Here is a 26774-nt window from a genome sequence, read left to right as displayed (position 1 = left end):
GGAAGGTTCCCCATCTCTGTTATATATAGACAGAAAACTGAACATGGCGTGTTTTAGCAGCGTGCTAACATTTACAGAACAGTCTCAGCACCAGCCAGACAGGAGCAATATTATGTCTAGCGGGACGTGGCTGGTATAATTACACCTTACTATGGAGGGAGTGTAATCTCTGGCTGACTGGGAACTATAATTTCTAAGCCAACAGAGGGGGCAACGCATCCTCCTAAACTGCTGATCTATGTATTCTGTACTGGACTATGCCAATGTCACACAATAGTCACTCTCTTAAAGGGGAACTCCGGTAATTTTTTTTTTCTTTCATATCAACTGGTGTGAGGACTGTTATACGGATTTGTAATTTACTTCTAGTTAAAAATCTCAAGTCTCCCAATACTTATCAGCTGCTGTATGTCGTGCAGGAAGTGGTGTATCCTTTCCAGTCCAGGGCTCTCTGTTGCCACCTCTGTCCATGTCAGGAACTGTTCAGAGCAGGAGATGTTTTCTATGGGGATTTGCTGCTGCTCTGGACAGGTCCTGACATGGACAGAGGTGGCAGCAGAGAGCAATATGTCAGACTGGAAAGAATACACCACTTCCTGCAGGACATACAGGAGCTGATAAGTTGTGGAAGACTTGATATTTTTAAATAGAAGTAAATTAGAAATCAGGGAGGTGTCAATACCCTTTAGTCAGCCAGACTGTACTTCTGTCATAAGGTACATTTCAAGATGAGCTACAAATATCAACTATGAGATCGCCTGAGCGCGCATTCATTCCATAGGATGATATCAGACACTATCCCATGTACCGATCCTAACTTTCTCTTCATTCATTTTAGACTGATGGTGGAATCCATATTGTCCAAGCAGCAAACACAGTAGAAAGCTGAGGGCACTCACCGATCAGTTGCAGTTTACTTTATTACAAAATACAGTGGTACCTTGGTTTAAGAGCGTTTTGGTTTAAGAGCTCACAGATTTTCTAAATTGTGACTTGGTTTAAGAGCATTGCTTTGGTTAAAGAGCTCCCTGTACTGGGTGGGAGGGAAAGTCTGGGAGGGGCATGGTCTGCATAGCGGGGTCTACAGCCCTGTACTCTGACCCAGGAAGTCTCCCTCACCTTCCAACTCATGGCAGATCTACTTCAGGCTGCGGCTTACGTCAGGGGACAGGACTGTGGAGGTAATCTCTCCATAGCTGTTACCCCTCTATCCCTGGACAGAGAGTGCTGCTATAACGTGCCCACATCTGCCCTGCTCATTCCTTCATGCTCCCTGCAGTCTCTGTCAGCCCTTGTGTTTCCCATCCTCTCCATTACTGTACAGTAAGGCCCCATTCACACGTCCGTGTCAGTTTTTACTGTCAGGAAATCCTGATCAGGAGACCTCGAATGTCATCAGGAAAGTATCAGGATTTCCTGACAGTAATCCGTTTTTACCTTCAGGAAACCATCAGTAAAAACATTCAGGATTTCCTGATCAGAAGGAAAAATAGGACATGGTGGAAGATGTATTTCTGCAAACTGGATGGCCACAGCTTGCAGAAGTACAGGGCAGAGAGGTGTGCGGGGGTACCGGCGGGCTCTCAACCAGTCCGGAATCACGGGCACTTTCCTGATGCACATCAGGAAAGTGCCCGTGATTCCAGCGCTCCCATAGACTTCCATGGGGGCGTCCGAGCCGGAATTCCGGACAAAAAATAGGACATGTCCTATTTTTTCCGGATCTATTTTTCGGAACGGACACCCTTCCGGAAAAATCCGGAAGGGTGTCCGTGACTAATTAAAGTCTATGGGTCCGGAAATCCTATCAGGAAATCCGGATGTTTTTTCCGGACGTGTGAAGGGGGCCTAACTTATAATATCACGTATTCAGCTGTTTCTGAATGTTTGTTAGTTCATTATTTTTACATGTTATTCAGAATAATAAATCATTATTTTTGGGGTGTGGAACCAATTGTCTGCATTTCTATGATTTCTTAAGGGAAAATTTGCTTTGGTTTAAGAGTGATTTGGATTACAAGCGCGGCCCCGGAACCAATTATGCTAAAATTCAGTCATACATATCACTCTTTAGCAGACGCCAAACCACTTCACAAAGACAACGTAGACATGACGGCCATTTTGCGCACTTCATCAGACTCTCTATAGACTTTGGGAATCCATATTGGTCTATTGCAATTTACTAGAAGAGCTCCTAATGGTAAAAAAAAAAATCACAGGGCGCCATGCTGCTGCTACTACCGGCTGTAAACTCGGAACCCAGAAAAAATTACCTTTCAGCATCACCAATGGGGCAAACAAAGTATTACAAAGTTACTATGGAAATCAATGGGCTATAGGTTACATTGCTGAAATATTCAAGAGACGTTCTCTGCAGCCGCTCTTTGCTCTGGCTAGTAGATGAAGGTCCTCAATAGGAAATTATATTATAAGGTAGGGTATTAGACAATGAGTTTTCATGTGACTATTTCACCTAATTTATGTATAATATGTGGCGTTCTGTTAGGTGTTGGTCAGACGCCTCATCTACACAGTGGAAACTACAGACGACATAATCTCTAGGAAAATTTAAAAAAATTCTGTGTCCTGTGTGCTCAAGGGCAAAGCGGGCAACATTTTCCAGCAGTATAATCTGGTCAGGATTACAGAATACAGTGAACATTGTAATCTCTTCCAGACTGCGGTATAGTGATTGCAGAGGGATGGGCACCAAATGTATGTCCTGTATGAACTTCACACATCTAAGACATTACTCCCTGAATACCACTTCCACCATTCTCTCTCTGATGTCTTCTGCCCCTAACGCCCCGAGGGCTGTGGCAGAAGACAAGCATTACCTGCACACCTTCTACTCAGTCTATAACTGTGAAAAGATTTGGCAAAAGGGGCGAGGGGCAGATATCTGTGGAACCTTATTTATTCAGAACAGCTGCAAGTAAACCCACTATAGGAACGTGTATAGCCCCTGTCCTTCCAAAGGTAAGCCATCCCGCCATACACATGAATGTCCAGTCTGGCTGGGCGTTCATTTGTTCTCAATGGAATGAAAAAAGGTAAGCTGCTCTAAAGGGGGCTTCTCTCTCTGAGAACAATAGGATCAGGCAGGTGAAATCCAACATGCCCAATCCTTCTGTCTCCTGACTTTAGACCAGGGATGGGGAACCTTCGAACGTTCCCCATCCCAGCTTTAGACAGTCCCATTGACTGTTTTTCTAATCATCGCAAGGATCTGATTTTCTACGAGTGGTAAATCCTCAGGGAAAGACAAATCTGCACCAAATTTAGTAATAAAAAAAATGGATAATTGGATTAATCTCAGCAACGGTACATTACATTACTTGGAGCAAGCGGCAGCAGCTCTGTCCCGTGTGAACCCAGCCTTACTGTCCCCAGCTAATGGAATCCATCAGGATGTTGCTTTAAATGTGGCCTTCAGCAACAAAAGAATGACCTAAATTCTCCAACTAATGAAAAACAAAGAATTGAGAAACTTCACGTTTTGCCTGGAAGTTTGCTGGCTGAGCGAGGGTCAAGTACATTCCAGAAAATATTCAAGCACATTCTGTAACATCCCGAATGTTTTATAAGGGTTTATCTCAGGCATGTGCTGCTATGGGCCAAGGTCAGGTCCTGGAGAAGGAGATACCGGGATGGGGCACTGCTACTATTAGGACATGGGAAATCTGCATCAGGAATGGATATGGAGTAGATTATAAAATTGCCAATCAATACGGGTCAATTGTCTTGCGGAATAACTCTATACGGTGCGGATGACATTTGATCTCACCCACACAGCCTGGTACTTTATTCCACTGCAAAGCTTTCTGCTGGATCCGCAGTCCCGTGTGGCTCTGTAACGTGACCCTTCTGACATCTTTTGACAATGGCAGATACACGTCAGATGGTTGTCATTACAGATTGCATCCAAGTCACTGTTTTCTGTGTATATAACCCACAGCCATCTCTCCCGATCCCCCTATACAAATGCACACTCAGCTCGGCCAAGCAGGCATGTGTTTTCAATGGGGAGAGGGAAGAAAGCTGCTGCTGATTTTCCATCATTCGTAAGTTTAGTTGGACTATCGCTTCAATTGCAATACAATAAAGGCCTCATCTAGTTTATATGCAATAAATATTTGATAACTGGGGGGGGGTCCCTCACCTATCGGTAAATGACAGTCCCAAGACCTCATAGTACCAAGGAGAAGGCGAGGACAGCTGGCGGCACATGCCTGCACACTGGCATCTATGGGAATTACAGGGTCTTATATTTCTTTAGCTGCAATATTTATAGGCAGTCGATTTATGTTACCCGAGCCGAACAATTCTCTATTACTTCTCTATTTTAAAGCAAATCGATGAGCGCCACAATGAGAACATAGCTAAGGCATGGCGGATTAAGCACAAGCTCCACTGTCTACTAAAAATCCACAACCCATGTGTTTAATGTACATTACAGTGCTGGATATATGTCACATTACGTGGTGAGGGGTTGTTACACCTATGGCTGGCGTATACTCCTATATACTGTCATTGGCTCAGCCAGTGTGCAGTGATCAGCAGTTCCCAAACTTATTCTCCCTGAACTAGGCAGTTTTCATCCAAGCGGAAGCAGACGCTGTAGAGAGAAAAAACAAAGCTGACAGTCATGAAACTAAGGAAACTACAGGCCCCGATAGTCCGAAATACCAGGTGCTGAGAGATGTGCACTGTCCTGGATACATGAAGATACGTATACACCGAGACCAAATATTCTGCATTGCTAAGAGACGGTCTATAAGTAGCACTCCATGCTGCTCCGCATACTACACATTACTCTGAGAGGATATATATATATTCAGTTAGACATTGTCTGCATACTTCAGTCCAACATTACTGTGTAAACACGCAGCCGCACATACTTCTGCTATTAAGGAGTTAATAGGCCATGCAGCTTACCCCTTGCTGTATACCCCAATGGGAACCCCTTGTCCTGGTGGGAAGAGTTGCCGACTTTCGTTCTCCATTCCTTGAGCTTGCGAGCCAAATGCAACATGGCTCTGGCGAACTGCAATCCACTCCCACTACCTTCTCCCAACACCAGTTTGGCCCCTGAGGGCCCGACATGCTTCTCTGCATGACAGGCATGGTGCGATGAAACGTAAAATCCGCTTGGAAGGGACAAGAGCGCCTTCCATTATCCTGAACTTGTCTTCATTTGACTGTCATTCCCAAGGATGAGGGTAGAGTTGAAGCGATAGTGGACACAGGGTGGGAGGTGAGGGGGTGACACGGTAAATAGTTGACACATTCGGACACAAAGCGAAAAGTGAGTGTCAAGGATCAGCTATCTGTATGACAGATCTGCTGCGACACAGATGCTGGAGTACACGAGAGACAGACACTGAATGGAAGAGAGTGCAGGACAAGAAAACAGATAGACGGACAGATAGATGAAAGAAAACACAGAAAAGACAACAGAAAAGCACAACTCATGGAAGGGGAAGGTCCTCGGCACACAAAGAAACAGTCACAGCCAGGCATCCACATACACAGGGGAAAACTCCTGGTCGCCTGTGAGGCAGCTGCCACGGGCCCTCACCCCACCCTGCATGTGCCTCTCCCCCTCTACCCTGTCCCTCTCCACACCCCTACCACTGTCTCTCTCCAGCCCCAAAGCTGACAGCAGCACAAGTGGGGGCTGGCAGGCCGCTGATAGGGGGGGCTGGCTGGGGGGGAATGAGGCTTAACCTGCCCATCAGCACTGCCTAGACTGTCTGCTCAGGACACTGCCTGTCTGTGGGTGCACACTGTATGTTTATCTATGGGTGCCAGGCTATATGAACTGTACCAAGATGACATCCTGACTCATGCAGAGCTTGCCAGGCCATGCAAGGTCAGGATTAAGGGTGGTATTATACGGAACGATTATTGTTTGAAAAATCACTAAATCGTTTGGATTTGAACAATAATCGTTTAGTGTAATAGAAGACAACAATTGAACGACCAATGAGAAATCGTTGGTTGCTTAATAGTATTTGGACCTATTTTTATCGTTGATCGTTGACATGTAATAAGATGTCGTTCGGTCGTTCGCAGTAGCAGCGAACGCAGTGGCGACGACAGGACGAACGCAATAACGATCATAAGTAATAATCATCGTTTCGTGTAATTGGGTGAACAATTTCAGGTCGTTCGCCATAGTGGACGTTTGAGTTCGTTTATCGGCAAAAAAATCACTGTGTAATAGTAGCCTAAGGCAAGAGGTGCACCTTACAATGGGTCAGCCGAAATGTGTGCCTGACAGCTAGGAGCCCCATGATGGGTCCTGACAGAAAAGATGTCCGTCCATGTGAGATCAGGGCACTGCCGCAGCTCCATTAAATGCTCTATAGAAAGTTTACAGAATCCCTGTCACTTCCTGCGCATACCTCTCTGTCACTCACTGGGCTCCCTGTGTGCGTAGATAGCCCTCTCTCTGTTCTCTATGGCTTTCCGTCTTTCTCACATTTCCTTCCTTCCTAAGCATGTTCTCACTAAATCCAGGGATGCTGGAAGAGTAGAAGAAAGGCTAGCCTAAAAATCAAAAGGGGGGGGGGGACTGGACACAAGGACAAAATGAACTGAGAAGTCAAGCAAAGGGCACCAAAATCGGAGGCCTTAAGAGCATCTTAAAAGGGTCGTTCACAGTATAGGCTTAGCGTCATTCTCATCTAGGGGTAAAGTCTTGCATTGCAGCTCAACCCTATTAGAGTAAATGGGGTTAAGCAGTGTTGCCAGACAAGAGCGGCGCTGTGCAGACCCTTGATGTGACCCTGAAAGGGATGTCTCACCCAGTTTCAGTGCTGTATCATAGCTCACAGCTCCTGACAATGGCCACGTCCAATGCTACCCAACTGGATGCTTCTTGTCCTGGATTGCTGCTATTGCCATCGATCCTGATCCTTGCCTGATGAAGATCCTGCTTAGCCCTTTGGATGCTAAGCCTGGTACTTATTGTGCTACTTCTAATCCTGACTTCTGTCTATACTCCATTGTCACTACCTGTCTGGTGAAGGCCAAGCCACAGCTCAGTACTATTACCGACTATTCTAGAAATCTCAAAGGGATTTTTTAAGGGCCTTTTTATGAGCCAGAGGGGTCAATTATTGCACCGTGAAACCATGCCCCTATGTGTCCACTAATAGCTGCCCAATGTTGCAGATGGTCCCAGTAACCATCATTAGGACGTAGTTTTTGTCATCGGTAATTGGTGTTTTGTCCCACCACAAAATACACAAGTGGCCATTTTTAAGGGTTTACACCATTTAGTGCCCTGCTATCACTAAGGCCTGCTGCACCTTTCATTTAAGTCAATGAGAATCAATAGCCTGCAGTCTCATAAATAATGGTTCCTCTATCAGCATGGTAGTGTCCACCATGTGTGAGTAATGGGTCCGTACAAAGCCCTTCATAGTCCAGTCCTGAAAAAGTAAAAGTGCTGGCACAAAACCCTTGCGAAGGCTTTGAAGTGAATTCTCCTGCCCTCATGTACCACCACTCTATACAAGCTGCCAATTGTCCAGCACTCCGTAAAACAGACTGTAAAACAACTTCACAAGGACTGGGACACAAGTCCTAAAACTCTAGAAAGGGGTCTGCGGAGAGAACTCATCTCCCTGCAAACACAACACAAAGCCCCTGACAGAAGTGGGAGTCTGACATTAATTATTCATACAGACGCAAGACAAAGACCATAGAGGGGGAGTGGGCGAGGTGGGCCGGGACTGTTAACCCATCAGAGAAACTATGCGCAATATGTCTCAACTGTTCTCATGGTCAAGAATAGGCAGGAATTTACAGGAATATTACACCACAGTTTTTCTAGTTATTCTGACCATTACGGCGGCTGTCCACCATGGTGCAGAGAATTTCGGATGTAGATTTTTACCTATAAAATAGTTGAAACACGTCTAGAGAATGTTTTGGATACCACTAAATATATTGGGTGTGAAGTCACTAATCCAGCCAGAGATCAGAAGGTCTGTAGACAAAATGTCATCTCCAACTACTAGACGTCACAATAAGGACAATCTGGGCACATACATAAGTTTCATGTCAGCTTAATTCAGTCTACATGGATGAGACTAACATTAATGGAAAATTAGTATTGAGCGTCGGATCATTGACACCCAATAAGTGCTCCATTTGGTTGGAATTAATTGGATTGCACTCAGAATTGGGGCAGATATCGCCCCATGTAATAAAGAGCATGATCAGCCGAGGGGACGATCATGGGCAGATTGCTGTCTCTCAACATGTTATGAAATCATTGACATGCAACGTGTAAAGGCCCCCCATACACTTTCAATATATGACGGCCAAACAGTTATTTGTCCGTCAGTTACCTCTCCCGTCCTCCCCACATAAAGCAGAGTTCGACACGGCCGAGTGTTCCTGTGTTCTCTATGGAGAAGGAGCTCTAGCTGCGACTTATATTGCTCTGAACTAAGGGGTTCGTTGTGACTTTCCATGACGCCTGACCCCCAAAAACAACAATCTGTGAGTGGTTCTAGACAGCTCCATACACATTAGACTGATGGCCAAATCAGCCGTGAGCATTGTAACTCTAAAGCCCCTATTCTATGGGCGACTGTGAGGAGCAAAGGAGTGCTGCTAGCGCTTGTTTGCTTCTTGCTCTCTGCCGCAGCTATTACACGTGGCGGCAGCGAGTGGGTGAGTGTGGGAGGGGCCACGGGGAGCTGTGGGGGGGCTGCCTGGGTGATCGCTAGATCGTCGGGGCAGCCTACAGAGGATAGTGGCGGTTTGCTGCCGGTGATCCTATTACACGGAGCGACGGCAGCAGATTGCTGCTATCACAGTCGTTTGTTTTTCAACATGTTGAAAGACAAACGACATGAAGGATGTCGGCTGATCGTTGCTTTCTATTCCACGGGACGATTATTATACAGCTGATAATCGTTCTGTGAAATAGGGCTTTTAGGTGTATGTGGACCCTAATAGTGTAGCGCAGAGAAGGCCGATGAGAGGGTAAAGAGAATAATAAACATGTTCCTTACCTGTCCACACTCTCCTGGTGTCCTCCTGGCTTGTTTCAGGAATTCCCCTCAGCTGCCACTGGCTGCGGCGCTGTCCCATCTCGGACAGTGACTGGTTGAGCGGCCTGTCACTTCCAAGACAGGTTTTGGAAGCTGGCTGCAGTCAGCGGGGAATGCAGAAACAAGCCAAGAGGACACCAGAAGAAAGTGGACAGGTAAGGAACATGTTTATTATTTTCTATATAAAGCAAGGGCTGCACAGACATGGATAACAGACTCTGGTAAGTAAGTGCTTACACCGCACATCGGGCAATTTACTATGGTCAATATGCCCCAGTGATAGATATATATCTATCTTTCTTATTTAAAGCGAATGTACCATCAGGTACATGTACCATCAGGTTGCATATAAATAGAACGGCATGGAAAAGCTGGTGCCGCAGTCTTTTTTTTTTAAACTAAGGCCCATTTCTATTTGTCTATCTATTACCGAGTACTAGCCCAGGCTGGAGCACTGGAGGAGAGCCGGCCTGCCAGCCCCCAGTGGGAGGAAAACCCCGGCAGCTTATGGAGCCATGTCACAGAGGGGAGGGGGTTTGCTCCCACTGGTGGCAGGCCAGCCCGCCTCCAGTGCTTTAGCCCAGGCTGGTGCTCAGTAATATAACGACGCAGTGCGGGGTAACCAGGCCGCAATTCAAAAAAAGGATAGCGGCACCAGCTTCCCCACGCAGACGCCGTTCTATTCATGCGCAAATCCTAAAGTGAATGTATCTGATGGCACATTCGCTTTAACGTTTACATTACACGTCTCTAACATTTTTTACGGTTGCTTCATTGTCCCCATTCGGTTCCCATTGCATAATAACACCTCTTTAAAAGGTCAGTGATGGGTTTTCAATAACCAACCTTATTGTTCTCAGAGGGATAAGCCAGCACCAGAGCTTTTTGGCAGCAGCTTACCCCTCTCCTTCTCAAAGGGAGCACATGAATGTTCAGTCACACCCAACAATCATGTGTATAGCAAAGCCAGGAGAGATAACTGTAGGCCAAAAACATATGACAACCTGGGTTCACCCCTGTGTTGGAGCCTCCATAGGGTATGTCTGTATGCCGTGCCATGCTTAGGACAAAATACCTAGAACACTATTTACCCCATTAAAATCAATTCAACAGGGTCCATGGGGCATTGTTAATGTCTGACGTGTAATGGACCCCCCAGCATATTACTCCAATGAGAGTAGAGAACAGCGTAGCTTCAGATGCAGGTGTGAACCCAACCTTATAAAACACAACAAAAGCCTAAGAGCCCATTACTCCTTCTTTTAGAATTCTTTCATCTGTTTTATTTGTTACAAGGACAAAGCATAACTAAAGTATAGACTAAGGGGCCTATTCCACGGAGCGATAATCGGCCGAATCAACCCGATTTGGCAGATTATCGCTCGGTGGAATAGAGAAAACGATCAGCTGATGATCGTGTCATCGGCTGATCGTTTATTTGGGCCCAAACCTAAAATCATCGGTCACCCACCGATACTACCGATACTAGGGTACTATTACGCTAAGCGATTTTTTGGCGATCAACAATTAACGATAAACTAACTCAAGTGATCGCTATGGCGAATGACTTGAAATCGTTCACCCAATTACACTGAACAATGATCGTTACTTATGATCTTTATTGCGTTTGTCCTATTCTCGCTACTGCGAACGACACCTTATTACAGAAAAGAGCGAACGATTTGCGAACGATCAACGATAAAAATAAGTCCAAACGATTTCTTCTTGGTCGTTTAATCTTTGTCTGTGATTACTCTAAAAGATTATCCTTCAAATACGAACATATAACGTTTTTCGAATGATAATCGTTACGTATAATACCACCCTAAGCTAACCCGGTACGTTTGCCCCTTTTCTGCTCCCCGCACAGACCCCCCTGTAGTTTACTAGTTTGTACAGCACCACTGACTCTATGGTCTTTATATGCAGAATGACAATAAAAATACAACATGAACGTTATCTGGCCTTATGGGCCGTTCCTACAGTAATGGACTGTTATTAATAGCATATACTTATAGTTACAGGATATGTTTTGTATGAAGCACCTGCATTTCCACTCTCTGTTCTTACCCTCAAGCTATAAAATAAAATGCAAAAACGAAAAATAAAATTCTTAAAGAAAAATATTGCAATGTTCATATCCCAAGTATTTTTCCCACCCTCCTTTACCATGCAGTGACAATGTTATAAAGCGGTCCTGTATTTTCTGGAAAATTCTCTCTCTTCCAGCTCTGTTTTACTAGATGAAGGATAAAAGGCCGAGCGCACACACGGCCACATGCACAGGAATAGATCTCTATCTCCCCAGTGACCTGGGATTAGCTGACATGTCTAGGTGGGTGACAACAAAACCCGCACGGCCGGCCACACATGAGCGCATTATTTGGGGTGAGCAGGCACAGACAATGATGGGGGTTTAGAATGCGTGGCCCTGGAATGAAGCCGAACAGGGCGTGTGCGTAAATTACAAGAGATGTGTGTAGGAAGAGCTAGGTGCACCTGTTACACCCATCACTCTCACTGGTCTCACAATGGGATCATACAGGACTCAGCAAGGCGGGGGCTGGGTACAATGAATCCTATCGTTGAACCCCAATATAAGACCTGTGCTGTACATAGGAACATTTCTGATACGGCTCTTAAAGGGAACCTGTCACACTGGAAATGCAGCACCGTGTATGTAACAGAGCAGGAGAGGCTAATCAAATTATATATATATATATATATATATATATATATATATATATATATATATACACACACACACACTATATATATATATATATATATATATATATATATATATATACATACACAGTGTATATATATATATATATATATATATATATATATATATATATATTAGATAGCATATTATGGGCAATGTATTCAAGTGGGTGGACCTATTCAATGATTGACAGTGCTCGTATACACTGATTGGCACCGCCCACTTGACTACTTGGCCCAGAATGAGCAGATTGATGTAGAGTTTTGTGGGAAAAAGTTCCAGGATAACTTGTCACTTCATGCAAATCTCTGGATGGACAAGTCAAGAGGGTGGGGCTAACCAGTGACCGAGTTACATGTGCATAAGTGTGCATATAAAGTACAGTCAATCTGATTAGGCCCACCTACTCGACTAATTTGCCCAGAAAAAGCTGAGATTTACGAAAGGTTATCCTTGAACTGTCTTTTTATTCTCATTATATATTTATATATAGTTTAACATTTAAAAAAAAATCCTGCATTTGGGGAATATTTTTGCTATCTTGATGCTTGACTGATCACATCATCATATCCAAGCAGATACAGACTGCACAGACTATATTTCTCAACCTATTAGTGTGTAACATAAAATATATATATATATATATATATATATATATATATATATATATTTTATCTCTAGCTCTTGTGGCGATGCAGGGACCATGCGGGTAACTGGCGGTCATCCCGCACTAAAGTGAATGAAATTCCTGTGTCAGGGCTGTGTGAGCAGGAAGGGGCAGTGCAGGCTGAAGGTTCCTGTGGAGTCAGCACAGGATATTACTAGCAGGTTTAGCACCTTCCTCTCCGCTCTACTGTCCCCTGTCTACCCACCTCCTCCCTATGTCAGGGGACACGCTTACTCCAAACATCCCACACAGTGTGCCTGCTCTCAGGATTCCCATGTGGTAGCAGCCCCAGTGCATTGTGTTTAGTATTCGCCATCTTCCCGCTTCATATATAATTGGATTAAGTTAAAGGTTACTGTGCCTTTTGAGCAGTTCTCCACTTTGGACAATCCCTACTGTGACAATTAACTGATCCCCTGCGATTAGCTGTAATAGGTGTGTGGGGGGGGAGATGGCCGTAAAAGTTCAATTCCCCTGCAGCGCCACCACAGGGAAGATTAAGCATTATAGTGTGTCTATTCAAGTCTAAGGGCCCTATTACACGGGACGATTTATCGTGTGAAAAATTATTATATCATTCGAAATTAAACGATAATCGTTCTGTGTAATTGCCTGCACAGAACGATTATCGTTTAATTTCGAATGATATTATATGATCGAAATATCGTTCATGTGTCGTTGATTTAGATCTGAACCTAAAATTATCGTTAATTGTTCGCTAATCGTTTGCTGTAATTCCACGTTCGTTCGCTCAAGTTCCACATTTGTTCACTAATGGTTCAGTGTAATTGCGCATTGTTCATTGTTTTGCTGGAATGAGAAGGAGTAAACAATTATAGTAACGATCGCAATAACGGTCATAGTAACGATTGTAACTAACGACTATCGTTCTGTGTAATATGGTCAACGATTTCAGGTTGCCGATAATCTCATTTGCGATTGTTTATCGTTAAAAATCGCTCCGTGTAATAGTACCGAAAGGATTGTGTGTGTAATGCAGGACCCTTCTCCAGAGTAATAATCCGTGTCACCCCTCTGAAGAGATTAGGACCCTGTGGGACCCCCTGAGAATTCCCAAATAAACTGTATAACCTTAAAAAACTGGGCAGCCCCTGTCAGGCCAGCGCTCTCTTGCTCCTCGTTCCCCGCTCGCTGCCGGTGCTAGGTTCTAACAAGATATAAAATAGCAGGATCCACCATTAAAACCTAGTCAACATAGTTTTAAATATTACCACTACCCCAGCACCCACAATTCTTCTAGACTTTTAGATCCCGAGCTTCCATCCTCCTTTGTTTGCTGCTATGGATGTAATGTGGACATCTGGAGAAGCAGGAAAAGTTCAATCCAATGAGACAGGAAATCAGAACAGAGAGCTGCTGACCTGACTTTTCCCATTTGGATCCCACACACCAGGGAGAAGGGAGAGTAACACACAATGTAGATGGGGCTCTCTGCTTATACACGGCATTTATTCATCCGTGCTGGCAGAACATTGGCTCCTCTGCCTCATCCCGCCATGACTCAAAACCATTACAGCTCCAGAGGGATGAGAGGAAAGGTTATATCAATATAGGAAAAAATATATTCGGGAATATTCACTTATTAATGACGCATCCCATGAATAAAGATTTACTTTTCTATGGTTGAAATACACATGAAAGATCACTTGCTTAAAGGGGTTGTTCTCCAAAAAACATGTTCTTTTAAATCAACTGGTGTCAGAAAGTGCCAGAGATTTGTAATTTACTTCTACTAAAAAATCTCAAGTCTTCAAGTACTTATCAGCTGCTGTATGTCCTGCAGGAAGTGGTGTATTCTTTCCATTCTGACACAGTGCTCTCTGTTGCCACCTCAGGAACTGTCCGGAGCAGGTAAGGTTTTCTATGGGGATTTGTGACAGCTCTGGACAGTTCCTGACATGGACAGAGGTGGCAGCAGAGAGCACTGTGTCCGATTGGAAAGAATACACCACTTTCTGCAGGACATACAGCAGCTGATAAGTACAGGAAGACTTCATTAATATTTTTATCTGTTAAATCAACTGGTGCCAGAGATTTGTAATTTATTTCTACTAAAAAAAAATGTACTGTACTTATCAGCTGCTGTATGTCCTGCAGGAAGTGGTGTATTCTCTCCAGTTGGATGCAGTGCTCTCTGCTGCCACCTCTGTCCATGTCAGGAACTGTCCAGAGCAGTAGCAAATCCCCATAGAAATCCTTTCCTGCTCTGGACAGTTCCTGATATGGACAGAGGTGGCAGCATGGAGCACTGTATCCAACTGGAGAAAATACACCACTTCCTGCACATACAGCAGCTGATAAATACAGGAAGACTTCATTTTTTATTAGTAGAAGTCAATTACAAATCTCTGGCACCAGTTGATTTAAAAGAAAAAAAAATAATGAACAGCCCCTTTAATTTTTCTACATTTCATACCAAATAGAAAATTGAAGGATTTTGCAAGAACACTGGTTTCATAGCCATTTCCCACCAAGAGCTGCATTTATAATTCTGCTGGCTACTAAAGAAAATCTCTCAGCCTTTCGTGCTTGCTCAGTTTCTGTACAGGGCTTGCTCTTGGTCATTTGCATTCTGAGAATAGACCTTACAAAACTGTCCGTCAAAACCGCCTGTCAGACTCCCCAATAAACGTATGCTAAAGGCTGAGTAAGCAGGCTTGTTTTACTAGACAGGAGAAAAATGTCAGTCAGGCACCCCTGATGCCGCTTATCTCAGAGGAACGCAGGATCGGACAGATTAAAGGGGTTATCCAGCGCTACAAAAACATGACCACTTACCCCCCTCTCTTGTCTCCAGATTGGGTGGGGTTTGGGACTCAGTCCTATTGAAGTAAACGGAGTTTAATTGCAAACCACAGAGACAAGAGAGGGAGAAAAGTGGCCATGTTTTTGTAGCGCTGGATAACCCCTTTAACATCATCCTTCTGCCCTCTCAGTACAGGAATCCAATGGACCACCATGGACCCTACGTATATGAAAGAACACAGCGAGATTGACTACATAAACTGTAGAGCGCCTGTAAACGCAGCTTGTGCTCCGTAAACCACTGCAGGTATTTATTAGGAAGTTGTGGCCATAAAAGTTTACCTTGTAGCCTAGCTCTCCTTGTGCTTTGTAAATGGGACGGAAATGTGTCAAGTGGTTCCCAGATTTCATGACTGCAACACAATGCGGCCTCCCTACTGAAGAAATCCAAGGAAGAATGCGAGCGCACACATCAAAGAATAGAGGCAGAAGAAACTATGCATTGGGGAAAGGTAATCAGGGCAAACGTATACAATCGCTGAGAAAACAAGTAGAACAAACAGGAACAAATGGCACACACTGCGGCTTTACATACTGCTGGAAATGGTTTGCATATGTTGCCTTGACCTAAACTATACAGGGGGATCAGGGACTTCAGCGTTCACTATTCTTCTTATGTCCCATGCTAAGGGGGGGCTGCCCGGGTGATCACTAGATCGTCCAGGCAGCCTATAGAGGATAGTGGCGGTCTGCTGCCGCCGTTCCTATTCCACAGAGCGACAGCAGCAGATCGCTGCCATCACAGTCATTTGTCTTTCAACATGTTGAAAGACAAACCACAGCGACGATCACCCGACAGCGTTCATGTCGGCTGATCGTTGCCTTCTATTACACGGGACGATTATTGGTTGTAACGGCCGATATCGTCTGAATACGGCCGATAATCGTTCCGTGTAATAGGGTCTTTATGGTGCTGTAGCCCCAAGACAACAACCTCCACAGACTAATGGTGCGTTTACACAGAACGATTATCATTTGAATTTTCGTTTTAAATTAACGTTTTATCATTTTGAATTAACGATCGCATTTGAGAGATGATTGGCTCGTGTAAACACATAAATCGTTCTTTCAACATGTTCTCAAATCCTCGTTGGTCGTTCACTGAAAATTTGCAGATCGCTTCTTGCCTTTACAGATTCACCCTGTGTGTGAGATGGGCTTAAGCAATCTTAAAACGATCACAATAACAATTTTTTTCAAACGATACATCGTTCCGTCTAAACTCTGATTGTTATAACAAAAACAAATCGTTACTTCGAAATCCTTAATCGTTCGATTGGGCGAATTATCGCTCTGTGTAAACGTGGCATAACCCTAATGCGTGACCAGCTCAACCAGAAGGCTCCTGACTATCTTGCCAACCATTCCACAAACTCCGCAACACAGAGAACAGATAAGGAAGACCTGACGTCTGCTTGTGTATTAGATTATTCATGGACATTTACATAATCCCAGGCTGAGGGTTCTTGTGTCAGGTCAGGAAAGAGAGATAAGGGTCCCCGCTCCACCCCTCCCTGAGGAGGAGGAGGAATCGCTATATAGGTGCAAATGCTTAGGATAAAGAGCTTGAGCTGCTTCTTCCCTCTGGTGGATTTACTGGACTCATTAGGAAAGAGATGGATGGAGCAGCTAGAAGTCATTTACATGTATTGATCTCTCACAGTGACATAATGCACACAGCCCGCTCCACTGTCATTCAGGAGAAATAGAATGAATAAAAATAAAATTGAGTAATGGGCAGAATCTGAGGGCAACTAGATGGGCTGCGGTGCGAGCACTTGTTCTTAATAGGGACGGGTCAATAGAGACAGGATAACCAGCAGCAATCTCTGTGATCAGTGATCGACTGAAGAGCCTTTCCTCAATCAATCATGTAGCCGCACGGCATGAACAATCACTGGATCCCTGTGCGGCCCTTTAAAGGATATTGTCACCCCTCCCCACCTTACTGTATTCTTTCCAGTCACAGTGCTCTCTGCTGCCACCTACGTCCAGAGCAGGAGCAAATCACCATGGAAAAACCTCTCCTGCTCTGGACAGTTCCTCACATGGACAGAGGTGGCAGCAGAGCACTGTGACAGACAAGAAAAAAAATACACCACTTCCTGCAGGACATACGGCAGCTGATAAGTACTGGAAGACTTTTTTTTTTCTAAAGTCCCCTTTTAACCACAGGGCAGGTGTTGATGGCACACCAGGCCTCCCATGGCGTGATGGAAGCGACCCAATCCCAGGCCTGAAAGCAAGTACAATGTCGGAAAATAATCCTGCACAGCCCCTGGTAACATGGATCAATACAATGATGTAATTTTACTCTGCACAGACAAGTGGGGAAAGGGAAGTGACAACCACTATGAGCACATTGCTGGCTCGGAGCAGCAGTTGTCACTCTGCCAGGCCATAGAAGACTATGCTGAACCTGGAAAACTGCTGGCAGGAGCGCTGCAGTACTGCAACACATGACCCATGTAGTCTTATGAATAAATTCACATATAACTAGTAAGAAACAATAATCAGCCCTACAGGCAAACACCAGCGGCCATTTTCCAGCCGTTCTGCACAGGGTTAGCTTCTCCAGGGATCTGGCGTCCCTGCGGATGGTGAGTTTCATCAGCTGGTATGAAGTCTGGGAACAATATACAATAGCACAGGGCTGTATAGTGCACGTCCCACACTGGGTAAGGACATGTCTGAGAGGCTGGTTGTTATGTGCAGATGACATTCCTCCTCTGCAGATTTGCATGTATATACATGTACACATGCCTGGCTGCCACATGGGGATTAGCCCTGCTTTATAAATGTTAGCAGAGAGAAGGCAGAACAACAACACTGACTCCTCGCCCTCAATAGATGTGTATAGAACAGCCTGTAATATGCAATGGCAGGCATACATATATACGAGCACTGCTAGGATGACAGCTGTTTACTGGGCAGACTATTTCAGTCTCCCATATAGAGAAATATTTAGTCTCATGCTAACGCTCTAAAAGAACGATAAACGGAGAACGATAAACGCTCCGGGACGGGAACCTCCAGTGTTTTATATAATTCCCATAGACTCCAATGCTTACAACTCTCTTCATCTCCTAATATGAGAGACCATCACTAACTGTTCGGGTTCAGCAACACTCTCCGAGGCCAAACACTCGGCGCTGGATTCTCCGCGGCTGCAGAAGTTGGATGTAGCCCTAGGAAGGACTGGAAAACACGGATACAGCCTAAGGCTATGTTCACATGCAGTAAGATACTGGCCGTTCCGTGACCCGGCCTGGTCACGGAACGGCCGGTCTCTGAAAAGTTCATCCCGGCCGGTACTGCAGTACCGGCCGGATGATCTTTCGGGTCACAGAGTTCTGATGCAGGCGCATCCGTGCGCGTCCGCATCAGAACACTCCACTGCACCCTATGGAGCGAGCGGCCGGATCGGCTCGCTCTATAGTGTGCACTGACAGGGTTTCCTAAGGCCGCTATTCACTGAATAATGGCCGCAGAAAACTGTCAAGTCAGTTGTTTGCGGCGCAGTGAGAGATCCAAGCCGGAGCGTGTACTATGTGTATACACTCTGTCCGGGATCCCATAGAAGAATAGGCAACGTATCTTTTCTCAAAAAGTACGGCTGTTGTTGCCAATTTCAACAACGGCCGTACTTTTACGAAAAGATACGTTGTGTGAACATAGCCTAAGGCTAGGTTCACACTATGAAAAAACAATGGCAGTTATGAAATATGTCTATTGTTTTTACATGGTGTGTATGGGGAGGACGGATGTCAGGACACATAAATGACGTCTGAACGATCAGTTATTGAAGATGTACGGGGGCCCTTTAACACTGACAATCTACAGATGATGAGCTCCGCTCACAGGGATCGGCACTCACGTGCAAAGCCTTTACACAGATCAAATAATCGAGCGGCAGATCGTTTGTGCTCCCAGTAACCTCATCATTACAAAGCGATGTGTGGCCGAAAGCGATAAGCTTATTGGCTGCACAAACGATGCAATGATCTGGTGAATTACTATTTTCTCGTTCATGGCCTACTAGTGCCCATCTAGCTGATGACCGGCCCACATAAAAGAGCCTTTACGTAAGGGGTCCGTCTCAGACCCCGACTGACCAGTATGAAAGTGTTTATGTATGAGACAGCCCCATTAACTAAGGGTCTTATTAGAAGGAGCGATTTTTAACGATTAACGACTAGCGATAAATGATCGCAAACGAGATTGTTTATTGTTAACCTGAAATCGTTCACCATATTACACAGAACGATAATCGTTAGTTACGATCGTGACTATGATCGTTATTGCGATTGTTACTATGATCGTTTATTCCTTCTGATCCCAGCAAAACAATAAACAATGTGCTATTATGCTACGTTTACACGGAGCGATAAGTCGCCCAATCGATCGTTTAACGATTTTGAAGCAACGATTTGTATTTTATAACCATCAGCGTTTAGATGAATAAATCGTTAGAAAAATCGTTATTGCAATCGTTTTTAAGATCGCTTAAGCCCATCTCACGCATAAGGTAAATCGGTGAAAGACTGTTTACACTAAACTATCTGCGAAATTTTAGCAACTGACGATCATGTTGAAAGATCACAATGAACGATTTCTCGCTCGTCGCTTGATCGTTCGCTGTGTTTGCACGAGCCGATTATCGCTCAAATGCGATAATTATTGCGAAAATTCGATTGAATCATTCTGTGTAAAGGAGCGAGTGAAAGTGGAATTACAGCGAACGACCAACAAGATTTTAGGTTCAGATGTAAATCAACGATCAACAACATATGAACGATTTTTCGATCGTTGCCTGCAATTACACAGAACGATTATTGTTTAAATTTGAACGATTTTTCGCACGATCGTCCCTTGTAATAGGGCTCTTACATTATGACCAAGCAGACTTCTCCCGGATCTGCGGCTAACGTCTTGGTGATGGTACCACAGGACACCTACATCATATTATTTTAATGTTATGGCTGATGGATGTATATGCCTCCATGTAAATGTACACTTTATGACATGCTGGATACTGAAGTCACTCAGCTCCCCTCTAATTCCTCTGCACTGTACCTGCACGTAGCTGGAAGAATCCTAACCCCTCCTCCACTTCACCGAGGCTTCACACCCAATAACAAGAAGCTCTCGGAGGGGACATGTCATTTCTGAAACTCACATGTCATTTTTGAAAAGCACTCCACAAAAATGCCCGTCTGACACGAGTAACCTCTGCCGAGCAGGCTGGAGCGCATTCTTCACAAAGCAACGCAGCTCTATGGAGCTTAACACATCCAACCCCGGACACAACAACTACACCTACAGCAATGAGACGGAGCCACATTACTGCTGGGGCACGGTTTATTAGCCCATTATTTAGGGACGTTTCCCATTTTAAGCCACTTTAAAAGAATAAATTACATAATTGCATGAGATCATTGAATCAGCACTGGATCTTTCAGGTGTGTTCACACATACAATTTTTATTGCGTTACGGTTCACACACAGAGTTTAACTGCCTTAAAGGGGTAGTTCACCTATTTATTTATTTTATTTCTTTCAAATCAGCTAGTGCCAGAAAGACTTTGGTAATTTACTTTGGTAATTATTAAAAAAAAATCTTCAGTCTTCCAGTACTTATCAGCTGCTGTATGTCCTGCAGGAAGTGGTGTATTCTTTCCAGTCTGATACAGTGCTCTCTGCTGCCACTTCTGGCAATGTCAGGAACTGTCCAAAGGAATAGCAAATCCCCATAGAAAACCTCTCCTGTTCTCCAGACTGGAAATAATACACCACTACAGCAGCTGATACTAGAAGGCTTGAGATTTTTTTTAATAGAAGTAAATTACAAATCTGTTGATTTGAATAAAAAAAAAAATTTTTGGGCTCAACTAGCCATTTAACACAATGAAGGACGGCAATGAAATGATGCATTCTCAGGCCATGTTCAGTACCAGCCGGATGATCTTTAGTGCTGCTTAGTTCTGATGCGGGTGCACCCGTGCGCGCCCGCATCTGAACTCTCCACTGCACACTGTACGGCCAGAGCCGCTCGCTCCACAGTGTGCACTGATAGGGTTTTCTGTGGCTGCTATTCAATGTCAGTTTCTCACGGCGCTGCTAGGGATTCCGGCCAGAGTGTATACTATGTGTATACACTCCAGCCGGGATTCCATAGGCGGCGACGTCACATATATTTTCTTATTAATCACAGCCATTGTTGCAATCGGTAACAACACCCGTAGTTACACAAATATATACGTAGTGTGAACATAGCCACACTGTGTTACTGCATGTGTGGTGCCTTGTTGCATAATTTCATTGCAGTACCTAATCTTTTCATTGCGTTAACGCAATGAAACTTCCAATGTGTGTGAACATAACCCAAACAACAGGAACGTTCCTATGACAACATACAGTGGCGCAGAGTATTTCAGATTAGTTTGTAGCATCTATCGCAGCTAATGAAAAGCTGGAGAGCTCAGGCCCTATTAGTTTGTGTGAGCAGCAGTCTTGTGGATCGGCACCCACATAAAGAGCCTATGATGGCATGGGAAGGGTTGCACCATGCTTTTTGTGCAGCCCTCTCCTGCAGCATGTATTACAAGGGAAGACTTACAGCCAAGGATTTTTAAGCAGGTCTACACTACCCAATCACTGACCCAACTGTAAGGGGCAATATAGGCTTGTTTAGCTGATAAACACCCTATGGAAGGGACCTTGGATGGACTTCTGGTCAGTGTCAGGTCACAACACGTCCACACTTACCTAATTTGCTGCAATGCAGGCATTCTTGGGCTGCACCAGCCGTGTCACAGTCACACTGGGCAAGCAGCTCTGGATCACTATGCCATTTATATGTTCTAATAAGAAATATGGAGATGGTGTGCCCCTTTAAGTCCTGTTCTGATCTTCTATGAGAACCATTTTCCCCTCCCACGGATCCTAAAAAAAAATAAAACTAATGCTGCCAACGTGGCCGATCCAGGTGGGATGCAGACGCACAGATACATTTTTATCATTTCAGATAGCCATATGTTCAGTCACAAGCGGATGTACCATGGCGGACACACTCTGTACTCAGCTATCAGCCTGTGCCGGATAACGTTAAACAATCGAATACCACAGGCCCATGCTCAGCGATGCAGTCAATAAACCTACAAAATTCTGTATTCATGTAAATCCGCTCTGGCAACTCAAGTAACGGAAGTCATTTATAATAAATAATGATATGTAAGAGCCTGGTCCATAGAGCGGCCCACATAGGAGCTGCAAAAACGCTCCAGGGTCCGGAGCAGGAGATCCTGTCTATGACAACCACATATGTCCTCTTTTATTAGAGAAGAACTTGAGATCAGTGACCAAGTTTGTATTAGAGGTCAGGATGCAAAAATCCCCCCTGGCTTCATAAGGATCATTCTGGCCCTGTATAGTAGTGACACATAGGGTGCCACACAGGCAGAGGGACGCTATGCTGTGCCACACAGAGCGTCTCATGGGAGCGTTACAACATGTACTTAGTGCCACACAGGCAGAATGTGCTCAGTGCTGTTCACACCGCATCATAGAACACCACAGCATGAGGCTCCGCCACATACACAATGTTATAATACTGTTCTCCGACCAGAGCGGACAGCTGGGCACAGAGCTCGCAGCGCCAAGTGGTACTAGATTTTAGGGTCTGTGCACAGTAGGGTCCTTTGATTCATCGTCCCCATCTGCATTCGCTGTTGCTCACAGCACGAGTCCTCCAGAATTACACAAGTTGTGTCATCCGAATCCAAACTGGTGACTGATAAGGGCCGGCTGCCCATAGAGACTGGGGTCCATGCCCCATTACAGCCCTGCAGCTCTGTTTGCTATGGGCAACAAGACATAAGGAATCTTCTATTTCCCATGTACTTTAAACACTTATCATGTGACCGCTAATTTTGTTTTCTTATGAGCGGAGGTCACATGACATTACATTTACGAGAGACAACACGATTTTTTTAGGGTGCGTTCACATGTACAGGATCAGCAGAAGATCTGAAGCTGCAGACTTGCTTTGAATCTGCGCCATCAAATCTGGTACAGATCCTGTGCATGTGAATGCACCCTTAGGGTCCTATTACATTGAGCGTTTGTTTACGATTAACGACTTACTATAAATGATTGCAAACTAGATTGTTTATCGTTAACCTAAAATCGTTCACCATATTACACAGAACGATGGTCGTTAGTTACGATCATTATTGTGACCGTTACTATGATCGTTTATTCCTTCTGATCCCAGCAAAACAATGATCAATGTGCAATTACACTGAACAATTAGTGAACAAATGCGGAACTTGAGCGAACGAACGTGGAATTACAGCCAACGATTAACAAACTATTAACAATAATTTTAGGTTCAGATCTAAATCACGGATCAACAACACACAAATGATTTTCCAATCCTTGCCTGCAATTACACAGAACGATTATCGTTTAAATTCCAACAACATAACGATTTTGTGCACGATAATCGTCCCATGTAATACCAGCCTCATCTTCTTATAGAAAACCGAAGAATTACACAACGCACAGATGGGTTGTTAAAGGGGTACTCCGGTGAAAAGAAATAGTTTTCAAATCAACTGTTGCCAGAAAGTTATACAGATTTGTAATTTGTACTTATCAGCTGCTGTATGTCCTGCAGGAAGTGGTGTATTCTTTCCAGTCTGTCACAGTGCTCTCTGCTGCCATCGCTGTCCGTGTCAGTAACTGCCCAGAGCAGTAAAAGAGCACCATAGAAAACCTCTCCTATTCTGGACAGTTTCTTACATTGACAAATGTGGCGGCAGAGAGCACTGTGTCAGACTGGAAAGAATACACCACTTCCTGCAGGACATACAGCAACTGATAAGTACAGGAAACTGGATATTTTTAAATAGAAATTTACAAATCTGTATAACTTTCTGACAGCAGTTGATCTGATTTTTTTTTTAATAGCCCTTTAAATAGTACAAAAGAGTACAAGTGTAGAGCTGTGGTACAACTATAACTCCCAGCATGCAGCCAGCTTTTGTTGCCATACCTAGATATGCCCTTACAACAGTGTTCTCCAATCTGCGGCGCTGCAGCTGATGCAAAACTACAACTCACAGCAGGCAAGATTTACCAGATGATTGTACGGCATCTATAGCCCAATGTAGTATAGTGTATACATTATATAGTTCTATTGCCGAATGTTGTAGTGTATACATTAGTAATGTGTGTAAGGAAGCCTTTAGATGATTTAAATCCATGTTCCCTGACCTGTGGCTGATGCAAAATTACAACTGCTAATACGCCAGGGCAGCCTGTGGTTTTCAAGGCATGCTGGGAGTTGTAGTTTTGCTAAATGATGGGGAACCCTGATTAGCGAACTTAGTACTTACTGTAGAACCAAACCTCCCATTCACCTTCCTACAACCTGCAGAATCCTAGTGGTCTAAAAGAACCAGACAAATCCCAATGACTACAAAACATATGTAATTCAAGTTAGGGCCCTATTACATGGGATGATTATCGTGCGAAAAATCGTTAAATCGTTTGAATTTAAACGACAATCGTTCTGTGTAATTGCAGGCAACGATCGAAAAATCGTTTGCATGTCGTTGATTGTTGATTTAGATCTGAACCTAAATTTATCTTTAATCGTTTGCTAATCGTTCACTGTAATTCCACGTTCGTTCGCTCAAGTTCCGCATTTGTTCACTAATCGTTCAGTGTAATTGCACATTGTTCATTGTTTTGCTGGGATCAGAAGGAATAATGGTGCGTTTACACAGGCAGATTTATCTGACAGATTTTGAAAGCCAAAGACAGGAATGGATTTAAAGTGAGGAGAAATCTCAGTCTTTCCTTTATGACCTGTTCCCTGTTTATGATCTGTTCCAGGCTTTGGCTTAAAAAAATCTGACAGATAAATCTGCCTGTGTAAACGCACCATAAGCGATCATAGTAACGACCGCAAAAACGATCGTAACTAACGACTCTGTGTTCTGAGTAATATGGTGAACGATTTCAGGTTAACTATAAACAATCTCGTTTGCGATCGTTAGTCGTTAATCGTTAAAAATCGCTCCGTGTAATACGACCCTAAATCTAATACAATTTTGCAAGCCTGTATCTTTGTCCCACGTGAAGTGACGTGCCTGCTTGATAAACTTCAGGCAGTCACTAGTGTGTTGTGAATAGATAAACCATAGTAAAAAAAAAAAACACACACAACAGTGCCACCCACTGGCCAAATTATCATGAAATATTGCAGAATGCTCGCTAAACATTCCAGACCGGCGACCTTTGAGTAAAACTCAGACGCAGCACATGTGGCACACAAAGCCTATATTGTTGGAAGAAAAATAATTTGTTCTCATTATTACCCTATTCGCTTAGCCTGACATCTATTTTGTGCAAATTGCACATTGTCATGCTGCATCCTAATGCTGGGCCGCTGTGAGATCCCATTGTAAGGAGGGCAGGGAGCAATGGGATGCAGGAAGTTGTTCTGTACATGGCCCCAATGGTCTCGCAGATAGAAATCAGGCCACGTTATTGTAAGTGGGATAAACCACTTGGGGGAGGGCGGCGCTCACTACTACTCCACATATACAGTACAATAATTGTCTATACCTGGATCACGACGGAAAAGAAAGGGGGGGGGGGGGGGGGAGTTGTTACCATGACAACTACAGACTGTGCAAGCAAATGATGAAGACATCTTTAACGCAAACCACAAAAATGCACAAGAAACCATAGGAACTATAGAGGCCAAGAAACATACTGTACATGTCGTAGCAGGCCGATCAAAAACATGATCTTTATATGTTACATAGAGGGAAATGCAATCCTTGCCCCATAGCTTACTATTCATATACTCACAGAGACATTCCTGGAAATGACAAAGATTCGCCCCTATTTGTGCGTGTGCGGAGGTAAAATGATCTCACTTTCATCGCCAAACAAGAAAAGCAATCCAATCCAATGGGGATAAGTGGTGCCAGATGTATGCGGCAGCTACTTGTCCCCCCTCCCTCCATAGACATACCAAGCAGATGTTTATGTGGGAGTCTAGCAAGTCATCTAAACTATCCTGTCTATGGAAAACTACACAGCAAGGATTGCCAGAGTCTCGTTCCTTCGGAATATGAGGATCTATATGGATAGGCTGGGTAGGATTTTAGCACTTGCGGCTGCCATCGCTGGGGCACATACTGATTTATTTATTCCAAAAGCTGTCGGGGCACGATGGGATTCTGCAACGGTTGAAGAGCCATAGCTTGGTTCTAATGCTATACTAGAATGTATAAACCAGGGGTAAGGAACCTTGGCTCTCTAGCTGTTGCAAAACTACAACTCCCATCATGCCTGGACAGCCAAAGCTTTAGCTGTCCAGGCATGATGGGAGTTGTAGTTTTGCAACAGCTTGAGAGCCATGAGGTCTGAGTGACTCCAACAGAAATCCTGGTGG

The 26774-nt window shown here is 44.3% G+C and overlaps 1 protein-coding gene across 5 annotated transcripts in view; it reads right to left on the bottom strand.

Moving 5' to 3' along the window:
• ARHGAP23 (Rho GTPase activating protein 23) overlaps positions 1–26774 on the bottom strand; it is a 68800-nt gene that overhangs the window by 39056 nt on the left and 2970 nt on the right. For 3 of the 5 annotated variants that reach the window (XM_069953490.1, XM_069953491.1, XM_069953494.1), the window contains exon 1: positions 4939–5499. The exons of the other annotated variants lie outside the window; for them this stretch is intronic. In XM_069953490.1, coding sequence (XP_069809591.1) covers positions 4939–5127 — 189 coding nt within the window. In that variant the 5' untranslated portion in view covers positions 5128–5499. Of the gene's footprint in view, positions 1–4938; positions 5500–26774 lie in introns of those variants that run through there. 5 annotated transcript variants of the gene reach the window in all.

This window comes from Dendropsophus ebraccatus, chromosome 14 (assembly GCF_027789765.1).
Source record: "Dendropsophus ebraccatus isolate aDenEbr1 chromosome 14, aDenEbr1.pat, whole genome shotgun sequence".
NCBI lineage: Eukaryota > Metazoa > Chordata > Amphibia > Anura > Hylidae > Dendropsophus > Dendropsophus ebraccatus.
Note: the sequence above shows the minus strand (reverse complement) of the source record. Positions and strands in the feature narration are given on the sequence as shown.